Here is a 16,095-nt window from a genome sequence, read left to right as displayed (position 1 = left end):
TAACAGGGATGAAAAGAAAAGGAGGAAGCAGATGGAGATAATGAGACCAATGTAAGTCTCTCAAAAGCTAAGACGAGGAAATACGATGAAGCGCATGTAGCGCTTGGCTTCACTGCGACTACGGTGGGAGACCAGGAAAGACCGGTATGTTTACTGGGTCTAAAAATGTTGGCAGCGGACAGCATGAAGCCAAATAAAGCATCACTTAAACCAGTGTTTCCCAACTTTGGCAACTTGAAGATATTTGGACTTCAACTCCCAGAATTCCCCAGCAGCATTCATTTTTGAACCACCGCGGAACATGGGAAAAATCATTCAAAAGCAGGACTGTCCCGCTGAAGGCGGGACGTCCTGGTCACTTTATCTATGTGGCTCTTCCCAACTCTTGTGATTTTATTGTCTCTTTTAAAGGAGAACTAACGCAATACTTCATAGTATACGGTTAGAAAGCTATGACATATTTGAATGTTTCTGGTTTTTGTTCTGCATTGATAGATCTTCATGCGAATTGGGTTTTTTTTCCTTTGGCAAGTCTGTTTGAGTTATGTTTAACTACAGTACAATGCTTTGGGGCGACTTGCTTTGAAATGCAGTTCTTTTAGGCAGTGCAGTGGTTTGCTGGAGCATCTGGTCATCTAATGTAAGTAGCAATTAGCAGTGCAAGTGAAGGCTAAATGGAGTTGCAGATGTTTTCTCTGAAGCCCCAAGGTACCTCTCAAATTCCTTTCTCCTAATCATTTAATCTTGGCCCTCCCCATTTAAAAAGATCTTAAGGAAGCCTGAGTTCTGCATCCTGTTTCTTTCCCACACTCATCTCTTCCAGCATGTATTGTCTTTTTTGGTAACTAGACTACAATTCTTGGCATTTCCACAGTTTGCAAAATCTCTAAGGTTTTTCTGCTTCCCCCCAAAATAAATCATCCCTGATAATAAGCCCAATCGGACTTTTAGGTGGATGGCAATAAGGCCAAGCACTTATTTCAGGGTTCAAAAAATATAAGACAGGGTAGTATTTTCGGGGGAGCACAGATAATCTTGCTTCAGGTTTCTCATCTTGTACCTCTTTTTTTCCTTCCCTCACTCTCTTTCTTCTTCCCCGGCCAACACAATGTAAAGCACAACTCATTATTCTCTTTAAAAGATGTGGAAGTAATGTCCTGAGCTCTCAAGTTTTTCTGATTTCTGGAAGCGGTTGATTGTTTGGCCATGAAGATTGGATTGGGGGGAGAGTTTTTACAGTGAAGGTGAATTGGGGATTCTATAATAATGGAAGCCTATAGTACAGTGATGGTGAACCTATGGCACGGGTGCCACAGGTGGCACCCAGAGCCATATCTGCTGGCACATGAGCCGTTGCCCTAGCTCAGCTCCAATGTGCATGTGTGTGCTGGCCAGCTGAATTTTGGCTTGCACAGAGGCTCTGAGAGGGCGTTTTTGGCTTCCAGAGAGACTCCGGGTGGATGAGGGAGGACATTTTTACCTTTCCCTGGCTCTCGGGAAGCCTTTGGAGCCTTGGGAGGGTGAAACACGAACCTACTGGGCCCACCAGAAGTTGAGAAACAGGATGTTTCCAACAGCCTCCAGAGGACCTCTGGGGGGGGAGCTGTTTCGCCCTCCCCAGGCATTGAATTATGGGTGTCGGCACTCACGCATGTGTGATAGCTGCCCCACGCACTCTTGGCACCCAAGGGAAAAAGGTTCGCCATCACTGCTATAGTATAAGAACTGGGGGGGGGGGGAGGCTTGTACTCTCAATTGCTCTACATCATGCTAAGGTATTAAGGTTGCTATCTGCTGTACTAATTGCAGCAAGAAATGTTGCAGTCATGTGAAGAGAACTGAGGAATGACGCAAGAAACTCTGGACAAGTTGTACTTGAAAACATTTGCTGGAATTACCTTTTCCCAATGAGGGGTGGGGAGGTATGGGACATATGCTAAATACTCTTCAGAGGTTTGTCGATTTTAATCTAGCCTTAGTCCTCAAAACAAATACAGGTAGCTCTCAATTTACAACTACAGTCTAGGCCCATGATGGGGAATCCTGTTGTATGTTTGCCACAGGTGGCCCATGGAGCCATATTGGAGGGTACTTGAGACTTTGCCATGTTTCAGATCCAGCATGCATGCCTGCCTTGGCCAGCTGATTTTTGGCCTTGCAAAAGGCTGTTTTGTCCTCCAGACACTTCAGGGAAACTTCCTGAAGCCCCGGAGGCAAAAAAAAAAAAATCCTCTAACAGACAAATCGGAAGTTTGGGAAAACACATTTCCGGGTTGCCGTTGTACTGTTTTTTGCACTCCGGAGGGTTCAGGGAAGCTTCCTGAAGCCCCGGAATGCAAAAAACAGCACAATGGGGAAATGGGATTTCCGAACTTTGCTTTGCCGTTGTGCTGTTTTTTTTGCACTCCGGGGCTTCAGGAAGTTTCCCTGAACTCTGGAGTGCAAAAAACAGCACAATGGCAACCAGAAGTGTGTTTTTCTGAACTTCCGGGTTGTCCGTTGAGGGATTATTATTATTTTTGCCTCCACGGCTTTAGGGACGCTTCCCAGAAGCGTCTGGAGAACGAAACAGCCTTTTCCGAAGTCGAAAATCAGCTGGCAGCACACACATGCGCACTGGAGCTGAAACATGGCAAAGTCTCGCTTGCCCTCCGATATGGTTCCCATATGCCATAGGTTCACCATCACAGGTCTAGGCCAAAACTTTCTGCTGCTGGGGCAGGTTTAAGTGAATTTTGCTCCATTTTACGACCTTTCTTGCCACAGTTGTTATGTGAATCCCTTCAATTTTCAAATTAACATGATTGAATGGGTGAAGTGAATCTGGATTTCCTATCGACTTTGCTTGTCAGAAAAGCAAAGCATGCTCACACGACAGCTATCATAGTTTCCAAGTGACAAAAACAAAGTCCAGTTGCCTCCTGAAAAAGCACCTTTGGGATATTCAGCATAAAATTTTATGTTGGATAAAGAACTTCTATGAAAAAATAAGGCATAGCCTCTGCAAATAAATATTTTCCCAGCAGTATCTAAGCTTATCAAGCTACATATTAGCTATTTAAAAGCATGGGAAAGATGAATAACTCACTATGAAGAGGATTTTCTAAAAATCTTTTCATTGGATGCGATTTTACAAATAATGTAGAATTATAAAAATATCGATGTAGTTAGGTTTATATAAAACAATGCAAGATATGAAAAAGTTAAATTCAAAAGGGTTTCAAACCCCTTTTCAGATGTGGTTGCTGTGTTCCAAATTATGCATACACTACTCAGCCTTCCCCCTCCCCAACACAGGTGCCTGGCATAAAAACTTAATAGATGTGCCTTGTACCTTTATTTAAATCTATAGTACTGCCAATGGCTTGAATACCATGATACACTTTGTTGTGGTTGGATCACTGACAGCTCCTCTGATAACAAATTTTGAGTCAGATGAGCCGGGTCCATCCAAGCATTGGAGAGCTGTGTGGCTATCGGAGGATTCAGACAGTGAGGGGGAAGGAGAGATGGAAGCTGAAGGTTTTGGAGACATAGAGGTGGAGGCCCCTGCAATGCCTATGGAACCCCCAGCTAGGGCCTTGTCTGGGTCAGATGAGGAGGGGGTGAATAATGATCCAATCCTGAATGTGCATGTGTGAAGGATTAGGGGGAGTCAGGAACAGTTGTAGGAGATCTTGATCACAGCTAATAGGGAATTCTGCAGCATGCATAAAAGGGGAGGTTTGTAGGAGAGTTCTATGCAGGACTTATCGTTCGTGGTTTAACAGAGAAAGAGAAACAGATTCAGTTTTCTCTAAACCTACATCCCTGCTTTCTTATTTATTAGATTTATTTATTTATTAGATTTGTATGCCGCCCCTCTCCGTAGACTCGGGGCGGCTTGGAGAAACCCAGCCTTTGGAAAATTGATCAGGAAAAATTAGACCATTCAAATTTCATGCAAAGAATGCAAAAAATTAAAAAATGTGATTAGAGCCAGGTTTGTTATAAAATGGAATTTGATCACTTGCATTAATAATTTGCTGCCAGTCTATTGCAGTCTATGTGTAGGTGGCATCTGCAAATTAGTGGCTAAGGAGCAATATCCAGGGTGTTATGGCCTTCTTGTCATCTGATTACATGGGAAGATGGGACCAGATGAGCTTTCTTGATAAATTGTAATAAAGCTAAAGATGTCTGGACATTACTACGTCATTGTGTTGCATCTTTTAGACAAATCTTGAAATGTTTTACTTTTGATTAAATGTATAACCGCTGCAGTTTGACTGGAATTTTTAAAAAATATTTCAACTTGGCTTTTGCACGGTTATGTAGGTTGCTTGTGATAAAACAAGAGACACAAAACAATGGCAAAACCAATAATTTGCAGGAAAGCTGGTCACTGAATCGTCAGGAGCTTCCAGCTAAGTTATATAAATTACACTTACCAGGGGAGAAAAATCTTTTTAAAAATTTAATATTTTTATTGATTTTTAAAAAAATATGAACACACACACAACATAAAACAGGTGCTCTGTGAGTAGTGCCCACCACCAAACAAGCATTCACACCCCACCACTAAATTGGGGCTTTTCTTATATATTCCATTTTAACTCAAGAGCAAAATATCTGTTTACATATTATAGAGTGATTCTAATTTATTCCTTGTAGCTTGGTCTCGGATTCTACTCGCCATATATCGTCTTACCTAGTCCCATCATCCCATCAGTTGTCGCAAGTCAGTTTCATTAACCGAATTCATCCTTTATAATCTCAAATCAATCTTTTCACTTTGTAGAATTCATTGCATGGGATGGAGAAGGGCGCTCTACCTTCGTTCAACTCCTATTTAGGTAACATCTATGCCAAGTATGGTTTCCAGCATGCGAGAGGTCTGACTGGATAAAAACTGGTTCTTCCAGGTCAAATAAACAATGTCACTTGGCGGGACCCAGAGGAAGAGCCTTCTCTGTGGCGGTCCCAGCCCTCTGGAACCAACTCCCCCCAGAGATTAGAATTGCCCCCACCCTCCTTGCCTTTCGTAAGCTGCTTAAAACCCACCTCTGCCGCCAGGCATGGGGGAACTGAGATACACTTTCCCCCTAGGCCTTTAAAATGTTATGCATGGTATGTCTGTATGTATGATTGGTTTTTATATAATGGGTTTTTAACTTTTTAGTATTGGATTATTTTTATACACTGTTTTATTACCGTTGTTAGCCGCCCTGAGTCTGCGGAGAGGGGCGGCATACAAATCCAATAAATAATAATAATAATAAAAATATATCGGGTTTAATCTTGCATCACAGGTCTTTGAAATGGCCATGCTTTGAACCACCTCATTCAGAACAGCTGGCTGAATTTTGACAAATGTAAATATGCTGTGATAGGCTGGTGAAGTATTTGTTGTAATTGCAAGCGGAGATGATGATAGCACTTAACCAAACTGTTCTCTCTCAGTTAGGGAGCCAGTAGACCAAACAAATAAATAAGCCCTGCTGTTATACAGGGAGACCTGGCTGAGCCCTTTGTCTCTTCTGGATATAAAAAGAAAGTGCGCTGACAAAAGCAACAGGAAACCATCAGCATTCTCAACATGCCTTTCCAGCCTCTTGCTTCCCCCTATTATGAGTGCTGACAAATAGTCTCTCTTCCTCCAGTTTCTTGACTAGAGTGACAATGCTAAGGCTGCCCCCGCCCCCAGGGATCTGCCAAAGGGTTTCTGCCTTTTGAAGCTGCTCCCACTTGTTGATCTTTGTCTGAACTGCCTTCAACAGATAGGCACCGGCTCAGATAACAGCACGCACGAGGAAACCTGCATGCTCTTCAAGGGCGAATGGTCCCTTAGCACGAACCCTTGATGTGAGGATAATATGAAAGCAAGCACTTCAGGTTCCGCTAATAGAAGGTGGCAAGAACCCACAGATGGCTCTTGTCTCTGGTCCACTTACACGCATTGAAAATACTTGTTGCAATTTACCTTTGTCACCCAACTCAACTGTTATATGACTTCTCATTGCACAAGGGAACACCCTAGGACCGTGATGGCGAACCTGTGGCACAAGGAGCCATATTGGAGGGCACGCAAGACTTAGACCTGTGTCAGCTCCAGCATGCATAAACACATTGGCTTTCGGCTTTGGGGTAGGCCATTTCACCCTCTGGATGCTTGACAGACGTTTCCCTAAAGCCCTAGAGGCAAAAAAAAAATTGCCCAACAGACAAACAGGAAGTTCAAAAAAATGCACTTCCAGTTTGCCATTGTGCTGTTGTTTGCACTCCGGAGGGTTCAGGGAAGCTTCCTGAAGCCCCGGAGTGCAAAAACAGCACAATGGCAAACCGGAAGTGCATTTTCTGAACTTCTGGTTTGCCCGTTGTGCTGTTTTTTTCACTCCGGAGCTTCAGGAAGCTTTCCTGAGTGCAAAAAACAGCACAACGGCAAAACAGGAAGTGCATTTCCCCAAACTTCCATTTTACCCATTTGGTCATATTTTTTACCTACCAGGCTTCATTAAGACCTGTGCATATGCAGGGAGGGAGGGGAGGGCGAAAGTATAGGGGGGACGGAAGGGAGCACACAGCCACTTTTGACACGTGAACCAAAAAAGATTCACCATCCCTGCCCTAAAGAAACTTTTTCCCCCTTTAATGGCTCAAAATATAAGTGTTTTGTTTCAAATCCAGAAAATTCACGCTTTGGAATCTTGCTGAACTGTTTTAGGCTGAACATGGTTTTTGAGAATACAAAATTCAAAGAAATGCGTTTCCCTATATTTAGGCAAGAATGCAACTGTCTTACCTTCCATACCTTCCTGAATCCATTCAACATGTAGATCTGCTTTAAATTAAAATGTTAAAAATTATACTAATTCAGTATACCTTCCAGTATATACAACCAATGTGAATTAAAATACCCTTCAAAGTGGTTAAAAGTTTTGACTTAATTAATTCTTTTCCCAAAATTGTGGCCTTCTTGAAACAATGCATCAAATCTTACTCTAATTCTTCAAAATATTAAGCTTTAACATATGTATTTAGAAATGTCTTTTATTTAAAAATAACATCTTTTCAGTCCTGTTTTAAATGTACATCTAGTGTAGTATTTCAGGAAGAACTAGAAGTTGATCCCAGACTTCTTGGGACCGGTTCACACAACACCGTGCAAGTAGAGTGCCAGGAATTTTTTGAAGGTGTCTGGGTTGTAGCCATGTATTCCAGCAGGAATCTGTAGAGAGAACACCTGATATTTCAATGTCTGGCACACAAATTAGGACAGCATCTAAACACTGCAATGTGTTACTACATTTAATGGTACATTCTCTTTTTTCCTTCAAGAAAGTTTTCTTCTATTCAACGAATCAGAAAAAAAATAAGCAATGTAAGTAACAGAATTTCTGCCTTTTGGAAACACTATCAACTGCATTGTGGGTTTCCAGCATGAGACAAAACACATTAGGAATTCTTACCAAGTGTTAAAGAGAAGTCCATGCATTCTAGAAAGCATTTCCCAGCAGCCGGTCAAGTCCCACAGAATTGGCCTTCTCCAGGTTCCATCAACTAGACAATGTCGTTCTGGTGGGATCTAGGGGAACAGCCTTCTATGTGGCGGCCCCAGCCCTCTGGAATCAGCTCCCCCCGGAGATTCGCACTGCCCCCACCCTCCTCGCCTTTCACAAAAGCCTTAAAACCTATCTATGTCACCAGGCCTGGGGCAGTTAGAGCATGCCCCCACCCTTCTTTCTGACCATGAAATGTTATGTGTGGATGTGACTGAGTTAATTGACTGTTTTTTAAATGTAAGGGGGTTTTAGTTTAGAATTTTAACTATTAGATTTGTACACATATTATTATTGTATTGTATTTTGTGAGCCGCCCTGAGTCCTCAGAGAAGGGCGGCATACAAGTCTAATAAATTATTATTATTATTATTATTATTATTATTATTATTATTATTATTTCATAGCATTAGAACTACCCCATGGCATAATGAATTATATGGATTAATCTGTTTGAACAACCCTCTAATACTGGGAATGGTTTTTGTCAAATGACTTCCAAAATATTCTCCTATTCCAGTGGAGAAAGTTTTTTTTAAAAACTTTACAAATATTTGAACCATATATATATGTACTCACTGTAAATATTCCTGAGGCACTTTAGAAATTCAATTAGATACATTTTTTTAAAAATCCAGCATACATATAGCTGGGAAAGATCCAACTAAATAGAATGATTTTTTAAAATGATTTTTGATGTATAATAGGGAATGGTCATTTCACAGGACAAAGGGCGCTAGAGGGAAAGGCTGTCCTTCACTGATGCCAGCATACTATACAGCCATTTGCAAGCCAAACAGAGCACAGATGATTGATGAAGTTGGAGAGAACCCGATATATGTTAGGAGAATCTGGTCCCAAGCTTTGCATCCTAGTGTTTCCTAGTGGCTACATTTTGCATTAATTATGGTTTTCAGACCAGAACAGTATGTTACAGTAACCGCCCTTAAAATATCTTTACCAGTAACCGCATTAGCCTTAAAAGCAGCTGTATGTGAGCCAGGGCGGTGTAGATCTTGGATTAGGAATTGGGGAATTCATTTTCTACTCCACTCTCTTTTGATCAGTCACTCATTCTCTTAGCCCACCTACTTCATAGTGTGGTTCTGATAATAAGGACTGAGCTCCTCTAACATAAATCACTTTGAGCTCCTGGAGAAAAGGCCAAAAACAGAACTAACCAATAATAAACATTGTCTAAACAAATTAAAAAGCTAAATGTTCTTTTGGTGATGAATTGAACAACAAATAATTTCAGTTTCTCAACATACCACAACTATTCTCCTCCTGATTTCTGGACGCTTCCTGGCATCCCCATACAAAGGTTGATTTGCATCCAGCCAGGCCAGGTTTTTAACACCATTGCTAGGGTCCAAATCTGTTGTGTTTAACTGAAACACTACAAAGTGGAAAGCTTGGCCATTTGTACCAACACTCTGAACAACTACTGGCTTCTCCAAGACTTTGGGTTCATCCTGGGCAATCAAAAAGAAAGAAAAGCTGTATGAGAATCTTAAGGGGAGACAAACTGGGCTATCGTGGATATTAGGCAGCTATGATTGGGCATTAATCAAATACATGGTTATCAAACCATAGTCAATTGCTGACATGCTATCTTGACCTAAGTAACATGCAGGTTCAACCAACACAAATTCCAGATTGTATTTTAACTGATGATGACCTTATATGTAGCAGAAAAGCCACAGGTGGCTTTGCCAAAGACCAGACCAAATTTCCACAGCTAATATAGGAAAATTAGTGCTGGCTTTTGTCATTCCAACATTAGATGATATACCAAAACCATTTCAATCTCATGAATTTCTTTTATAATAGTCATAACGGTTCAGGAATTACAAATATTACAGAAATCATTTTTCTCTTAAGATAGGAAATTCAAAAGTGCACCCAATTACAGTGATACCTTGTCTTACTAACTTAATTGGCTCTGGAACGAGGTGAAGAGGTAAGGTGAAAAGTTCGTAAGACGAAACATTGCTTCCCATAGGAATCAATGTAAAAGCAAATAATGAGCGCAAACCCATTAGGAAAATCCAAACTTTAAGGCTTAAAAAAAAAAGCGGCGGGGGGACAAAGTGAAGGCTAACGGAGTGGAGATGGACAGCGAGGAGAAGCGAGGAATGGAGGTCCTAATGAAGGCTAATGCCACCCCAAATCTCTCCCAAAATTGCCCCTTCAAAACCTTCCGACGTTGCCCAAAATTCCTCCAAAAATCGCCCCTTCAAAACCTTCCTACGTTGCCCCAAATCTCCAAAAATCGCCACCCCAAAAGCTTCCTATCTTGCCCCAAATTCCTCCAAAAATCACCACCCCAAAAGCTTCCTATCTTGCCCCAAATTCCTCCAAAAATCGCGCCCCAAATCACTTCCAAAGTCTTCCGAGCTCACCACTCCTTTCAAAATGCCTCGTTTCTCTTTGCTATCTTTCTTCACTCCATTTGCCTTCATTAGGACCTCGATTTGGGTGGCATAGGAAGCGGCTGGAGAGGCAATTTTAGAAGCAATTTGGGGCAAGATAGGAAGCTATCTCGAAAAGTTCGTATGACGCGGAGTTCGTAAGATGAGGTATTACTATACCTCATACATTCACCAAGTTTAACATTTAAAATTTGCCCATTAAAATCCAATGCCATGTACTATGATCCTAACATCCATATGACCAGCAACATGAATTTGCTACCTTTGACCATTTTATTCAGTACTGTCAGCTCTACCACTCTCACAGTGTCTTCACACTGATTATGTAGCTTTGCCCAGCCAGCCAATAAAACTCAGGTCCAACAAGGACCAAGCAAGATGTGTCCCAGATATGCAAGTATTGCTTTCCACCCTTCTCTTTTCTAGAAATCTGAAATCAAGACTTGCAGAAGCTGCACATGTGTGTATATTTCATGTTAATGGCACAATATTCATAAAATGCAGTTAATGGAACTGTCAAAAGCAAAAATAACCAGCATCTCTTGATCAGTTATGACAAGTCATAGCTTTTCCATCTAAATCATAATACTCACTCCATAAAGTTCCTTAGCCTTGGCTAGAGCATTCCCAAAAGCAAACATCAAAGTTCTGGCTTGTAAATGTTCCGATATCTCCCTTTTTCCACGTTCAATAGTGTATGATGTATGAGGATAAGGATATGGGTACCCTTTGTTGAAACCTAAATATAAAATCGGGAATAATTTAGTACAAGATTACAACTCGCTGCAAAAGACCACCTGCAAAAGATCCACAATCTTCGAATAATTTTTTAAGACATTTGATTCTTCGCTTACATTCACTCAACTCTTTGTATCAAGACTTTCTTACTCTCAATATTTCATTTAGTAGATTTACACAGACAAATTAAGAAATTGTGAAACAATTTATGTTTAATCTTACCAGTGTCATTTTTTATTTTGTATACATTCTTTTCCTGAAGGTCAATTATAGGTGAGATAGGATAGAAAGTTTCTAAATTATAATCTTCAGTGGCTAATATCTCCTCATTGGATGCTATAGGTTGTAGACAATTTACTGCATTCAGAAGCTTTGCCCCAGTAATATTAATCTGAATGAGAGAAGACTCTATAAAACAAAATAATTTGTTATTTCATTATAAGCCAGTTATTATAAAAATGAGAAAGTTAATGAACTCTTCCAAATAGCTGTTGTTCTTTTCTTAATTATGGAAATCATAGAGAACCTGAATAGATAATATCAATTACTTCTATTGATCTAGCAGCCTACCCTGGCTCAACGACTATCAGAAAGATGAAATTTGTAATATGAGTTTAACATTGTTCTTTGAAAACAAAAGTGCTTTCTATCTTTGTAAAAAAAAACTATAGATATTTGATAACTGATAGGGAATTTAATCCATCCAGTGCCTGGATTGTCTTTCCACCCCAAACACATACAAATAGTTCACTGAAATCCCTCCTCTCTAGAAACTGTTTTCTTCAAATATGAAGAAACAAATCATTTCCTCTATTCAGGACAAACTTTTATCTCACAGAAGATAACTTTATAACATCACTGCCTCTTCTTCATAATCGGTGATGTTTTCTGCAGTTATTAACATTGTGCTTGCCATAAAGAAATCTTACAGTTTTAACTAACCTCGTTCCCATGTAGCTGATGTTCTGTAGTCTTGGGTCATCATCATTCTTTTATTCAGTGAGGGGAATTTGACAGTCATTGACCTGCACAAGTGGAGCAGGTTCTCCAGAAGCACAGGACTTCAGAACAAGAGGATAGTTAGATCCAAGCCAGAAGTTTCACTGTTATCAGGGTTTTCTTAACTGATATTTATTGTAATATTTGCAAAATGGCAAACACAAAATAAGGTGATAGTTACAAATGTACATGAGATGACATGCCAGGTATTTGTTATTAATCCAACTGGTATTGTTACTTCAATTGTTATACTAAAGTTTATACAAATTAACATAAAAATCATTATAAATACAAATTATACCTATTTTCCAAATTTATTCTGCCTTTTCTAATTGTAGAGAGGGACAATAATTGGGAAAGATAGAAGTAATTTTATTCCTTCTCTCAATATATTATACTGAATAGCCAAATTCAATTTATTGCAAAATTCAACTATTGTTTCATTTTTGCAGCTTTAAAATGAAGTTAAGAAAAAATCTGCCCTTTCAGAAACTTTTTAGAATTCCTCTTTTTATTTCACATCCTTTCATATAAAGTAATGAAAACACATAACTGAAATAAAACGTATTTTGCACTCATTTTGTTTATTCTTTTTTTCTTTTTTAAGTGATAGATTGGGGACAATAACATTTTAAGGAAAAGCAATCAAAAACGAAATTAAATTTCACAAGATGACCAAATTTATTAGATTTTGACATTTTGGGATCCTGTGAATTTTTCTTTCTTTGAAATATGTGAGATTTTCTAATCTAATGAGGACTGAGATACTTTTACTAGGGCACCATGCTGCTAATCACTATAAATCTTTGGAAAAGAAATTTGTCATTTTTTTTCTATGTATAGGACCTTGTATACTGGTAATAGCCACCAGCAGTTGCCTAGCTGAACATTTTTAGACATATGGCATTATAAAAGAAATACAAGGTAAAAGCTCAGAAAAATATTTTCCAAACTCCTAATTGTAAAAAAAAATTATAAAATTAAAAATTTAATCATTTATCAAATAAATTTATATGGTCACCCAATTCATATATGGTGACTCCGGGCAGTTTACATAGAAGCATACTGATACATATATCTAACACGGCATTTCTGAGTCATTTAAGAGGACGAACTACCTAATTTACAAGCAGAAACCAGTGAAAGTTTAATAAACAGTATCTCAGAGAATGCAGTGCTCATATTTCTTCTACAAATTTTTGGAAGCTACTGTAAGATATTATCCCATTAAATTAATTTTAATTTGTTTTAAAGAAGACAAAGAGCAACAACAGCTCTGAAGCTACAAAGAAAACTTAGGCTAAAAACATACCTGTACTTATCAAAGAAAATATCGTCTTCAGTACCAGCCCAAAAACGAGCATGGGAAATTGCATGTAGAATTCTCTCATCCTGGTCCTCCAATTGGTAAGCTATATCATTCATTATGTTAAGTATTGGGGGAGGTAAGCCTTCTATTAGCTTTGCCTTGGTTAGCCACAATGCTTGCTTCACACCTCAAAATAAATACGTACATATTAATACAAAGAAATGAATATATGTTTTTCATATTACACACAATACTCAATTCCCTCCAACAATGACATCTACTGTATACTACTTCTACATCTCATTACAGAAAAAGAATAATTATAAAGGCAAAGTACTTCCTAAGAGTATGAATATGGCATATAAGCAGAATAAGTACAGTAAACAGACGCTGACTTGAGTTGCTATGGAAATAACCTTGCACCTAAAAAAATTGAACCAATCTAGCTAATCTAGGATCACTTAGGACTAGGTGGTTCTTTTTTACAATATTACATGCTATCTGTTTACAGATATAGATAAGTAGAGACCGCCAGCTTGATGTAATAGTTAAGGCATCAAGTTAAAAAATGGGAGATCACATGAGCCATTTGCTGAACGTAGGCCAGTCACTCTCAGCCTTAGCAAGAGTTAGCGAGAAAAATCACAGGGACCTCTCCAGGCAGTTACTGGTAGTCAACAACTGACTCAAAGGCACAAAACAACCTAAAAATATACATACAATTGATGTAACTAGAGGTAGCCCTGGACTTACTGCCTCAATTGATGTTGACAAAATTTATGTTGCCAAGTGAGGAATTTGTTATGTGAGCTTTGACCCATTTAACAAATCTTTCTTTTGCCTCCTTTGTTAAGAGAATCACTGCAGCTCTGCAATTAGTAATGTGGTTGGTTAAGCGAATCTGGTTTCTCCATGGATTTTGTTTGTTAGGTCACCGACCCTCCGGACACTATAAATGTCACACATGTGAGTCAGCTGTCAAGCATCCAAATGTAAATCACGTGATCATGGGAGTGGTGCTGCAATGGTCATAAGTGTGGTAAACGGTCATAAGTCACTTTTTCCCAATGCAATGCCGTTGTAACTCGGAACAGTCGCTAAATGAATGGTTGTAAATCAAGGACTACCTTCTATTGAAATAATGTTCCCACCCTTCCCTCGAGCATCAGCCCTTATTATAGGAATAAAAATTTATGGAGTGCCCCCAAAATATACAATATTTAATGATACATATTATGACAGCAACGAGGATAGCATATGCTAAATTCTGGAAGAATCATCAAACTCCACCAGAGAATATATTAATGGAAAAAATTTACAGGTGTGCTGAGATGGACAAACTGTCCATTGACCTCAAAACTCAAAATAATTTGGAATATTACAAAATATGGAATAGTTGGTACAATTGGACAAAGAGGAAGGGGGAAAAAGAACTGTGAAACAAATGTGAAATGATGAAAATATGGAACTTTGTAAATATATGAAACAAATGTATAGTGCTCAAAAAAATAAAGGGAACACTCAAATAACTCATCCTAGATCTGAATGAATGAAATATTCTCATTGAATACTTTGTTCTGTACAAAGTTGAATGTGCACAACAGCATGTGAGAAATTGATTTTCAATCAGTGTTGCTTCCTAAGTGGACAGTTTGATTTCACAGAAGTTTGATTTACTTGGAGTTATATTATGCTGTTTAAGTGTTCCCTTTATTTATTTTGAGCAGTATATATTGTATAAAGCATATTATTAAGTAGTAATAACCTTAACGGGTGTAGAATTGTCTTACATTTTTGTGATGTTTAAAAATTGAAAGACAATAAAAAAAAATTGGTTCCCTTTTCCTTTATTGGCATTGTCAGGGGCAGGCAGTTGGCTCTTCTATGACATGGGGACTTCAACTCCCAGAATTCCTGAGCTAGCCTGATTGGCTCAGGAATTCTGGGAGTTGAAGTCCACAAGTCATAGAAGAACCAAAGTTGCCTAACTCATTCAATTTACCTGACGCCGCGCTTGCTGGCTCCCATTAGCATAACCGCATCGAGCCCCCCACCTCACCCCGCCCTTCCCATTCGAAAGCGGGTGGGGGGCGGGGCGTCCTTGACCCAGCCCCGCCCACCGCCGGCTACCTTCCTGCAGGCGGCTCCTGCGGTGAAACTCGTAGCAAGGCCGCGTCTTGTAGTCCGGCAGCTCTTCCCTCGGAACGCTCTTGCGGTGGTAAGGGTCGTACCAGCCCCTCTCCCACTTCGGGAAGGTCGGCCTGGCCAGCCAAGGCACCCGGTACATTTTCTCCGCGTACGTCACCTTGTCAAGCTCAGGCAGTTGCTCGCGCACCGGCGGTGGTCTCCGTAAGTACCATGGCAGGGCTCCCCCGGGCGCCGGCCCCTTCAGAGTCCAGGGAGTGCGAGGCAAGGGACGCCTGAGAGTCCTCGGCCCGTACAGGCCCCTGTGGCGGCGCTGCCCCCAGGACGCCCAGCACCCGTCCCGCTTCACCAGTCGCCGCGCCGCTAACATCCTTCCGCGCCAGTTAACCTCAGCGAAGACAGCAGGAATCAGCCATTTTGGATCCGGCTGCGAAAAGCATGTCGGGAGAGGAGGCGGACACTTTGGGGGATTGACAGCGGCGGGCGGGGCGTTTTCCCCGAGAGGGACGGAGATAGCCGAGGGGGAGGGAGGCGGGGCTGAGCGTCTTCAATTTTCCCGAAGGGGCGGGGCCGCGCAGACTCCCAAGCTTGCTCACTGATAGAGAATTCTGCAAGCGACGGGTTGGCTTGAAGCTTTTCCCTAATTGTCCCCCAAATAGAACGCCGATATCTGAACAACGGTTGCAGGGTTTGAATTTGACTAGTGGAGAGACAAAAGAAGGACCGGGGGTGACATGATAGCAATACTATTTCAGTAATTGAGAGCTGCCATAAATAGGACGGGAAGGGCCAATTTATTCTCCAAACCAGTGCGGTCTCCAACTTTGGCCACTTTTAAGACTTGTGGACAGCTTTGGAACCCTGAGAACCCTTGGCAAAGCTGGCTGAGGAACTATGGGAGTTGAAGTCCACAAGTCTTAAAAGTTGCCAA

At 40.4% G+C, this 16,095-nt stretch overlaps 1 protein-coding gene across 2 annotated transcripts; it reads right to left on the bottom strand.

Annotated features, from left to right (window-relative positions):
- Positions 1-7,013: 7,013 nt before the first annotated feature.
- On the bottom strand, positions 7,014-15,647 carry MRPL37 (mitochondrial ribosomal protein L37). Of its 2 annotated transcripts, XM_070745929.1 has the most exons (7): positions 15,150-15,647; positions 13,023-13,206; positions 11,654-11,772; positions 10,934-11,119; positions 10,567-10,712; positions 8,810-9,013; positions 7,014-7,207 (listed from the first exon to the last, which is right to left on the bottom strand). In XM_070745929.1, the coding sequence occupies exons 1-7, from the start codon at positions 15,532-15,534 to the stop codon at positions 7,130-7,132; spliced, it is 1,302 nt and encodes a 433-aa protein (XP_070602030.1). In that variant the 5' UTR covers positions 15,535-15,647; the 3' UTR covers positions 7,014-7,129. The 2 variants fall into 2 exon arrangements, with proteins under 2 accessions (XP_070602030.1, XP_070602029.1); XM_070745928.1 differs by lacking the exon at positions 8,810-9,013 and having other exon boundaries at positions 15,150-15,626.
- Between the last annotated feature and the right edge of the window lie 448 nt (positions 15,648-16,095).

This window comes from Erythrolamprus reginae, chromosome 3, assembly GCF_031021105.1.
Source record: "Erythrolamprus reginae isolate rEryReg1 chromosome 3, rEryReg1.hap1, whole genome shotgun sequence".
In the NCBI taxonomy this organism is placed as follows: domain Eukaryota; kingdom Metazoa; phylum Chordata; class Lepidosauria; order Squamata; family Dipsadidae; genus Erythrolamprus; species Erythrolamprus reginae.
Note: the sequence above shows the minus strand (reverse complement) of the source record. Positions and strands in the feature narration are given on the sequence as shown.

Excerpts from the sequence above, each read along its gene's own strand:
- MRPL37 (XM_070745929.1), bottom strand. The coding sequence starts at position 15,534 with ATGTTAGCGGCGCGGCGACTGGTGAAGCGGGACGGGTGCTGGGCGTCC. Across the intron at positions 11,120-11,653 it reads ATCAGCTACATGGGAACGAG|AGTCTTCTCTCATTCAGATT; the intron begins GTTAGTTAAAAC and ends TTTGTTTTATAG. Across the intron at positions 9,014-10,566 it reads AGGCTAAGGAACTTTATGGA|GATGAACCCAAAGTCTTGGA; the intron begins GTGAGTATTATG and ends TTGATTGCCCAG.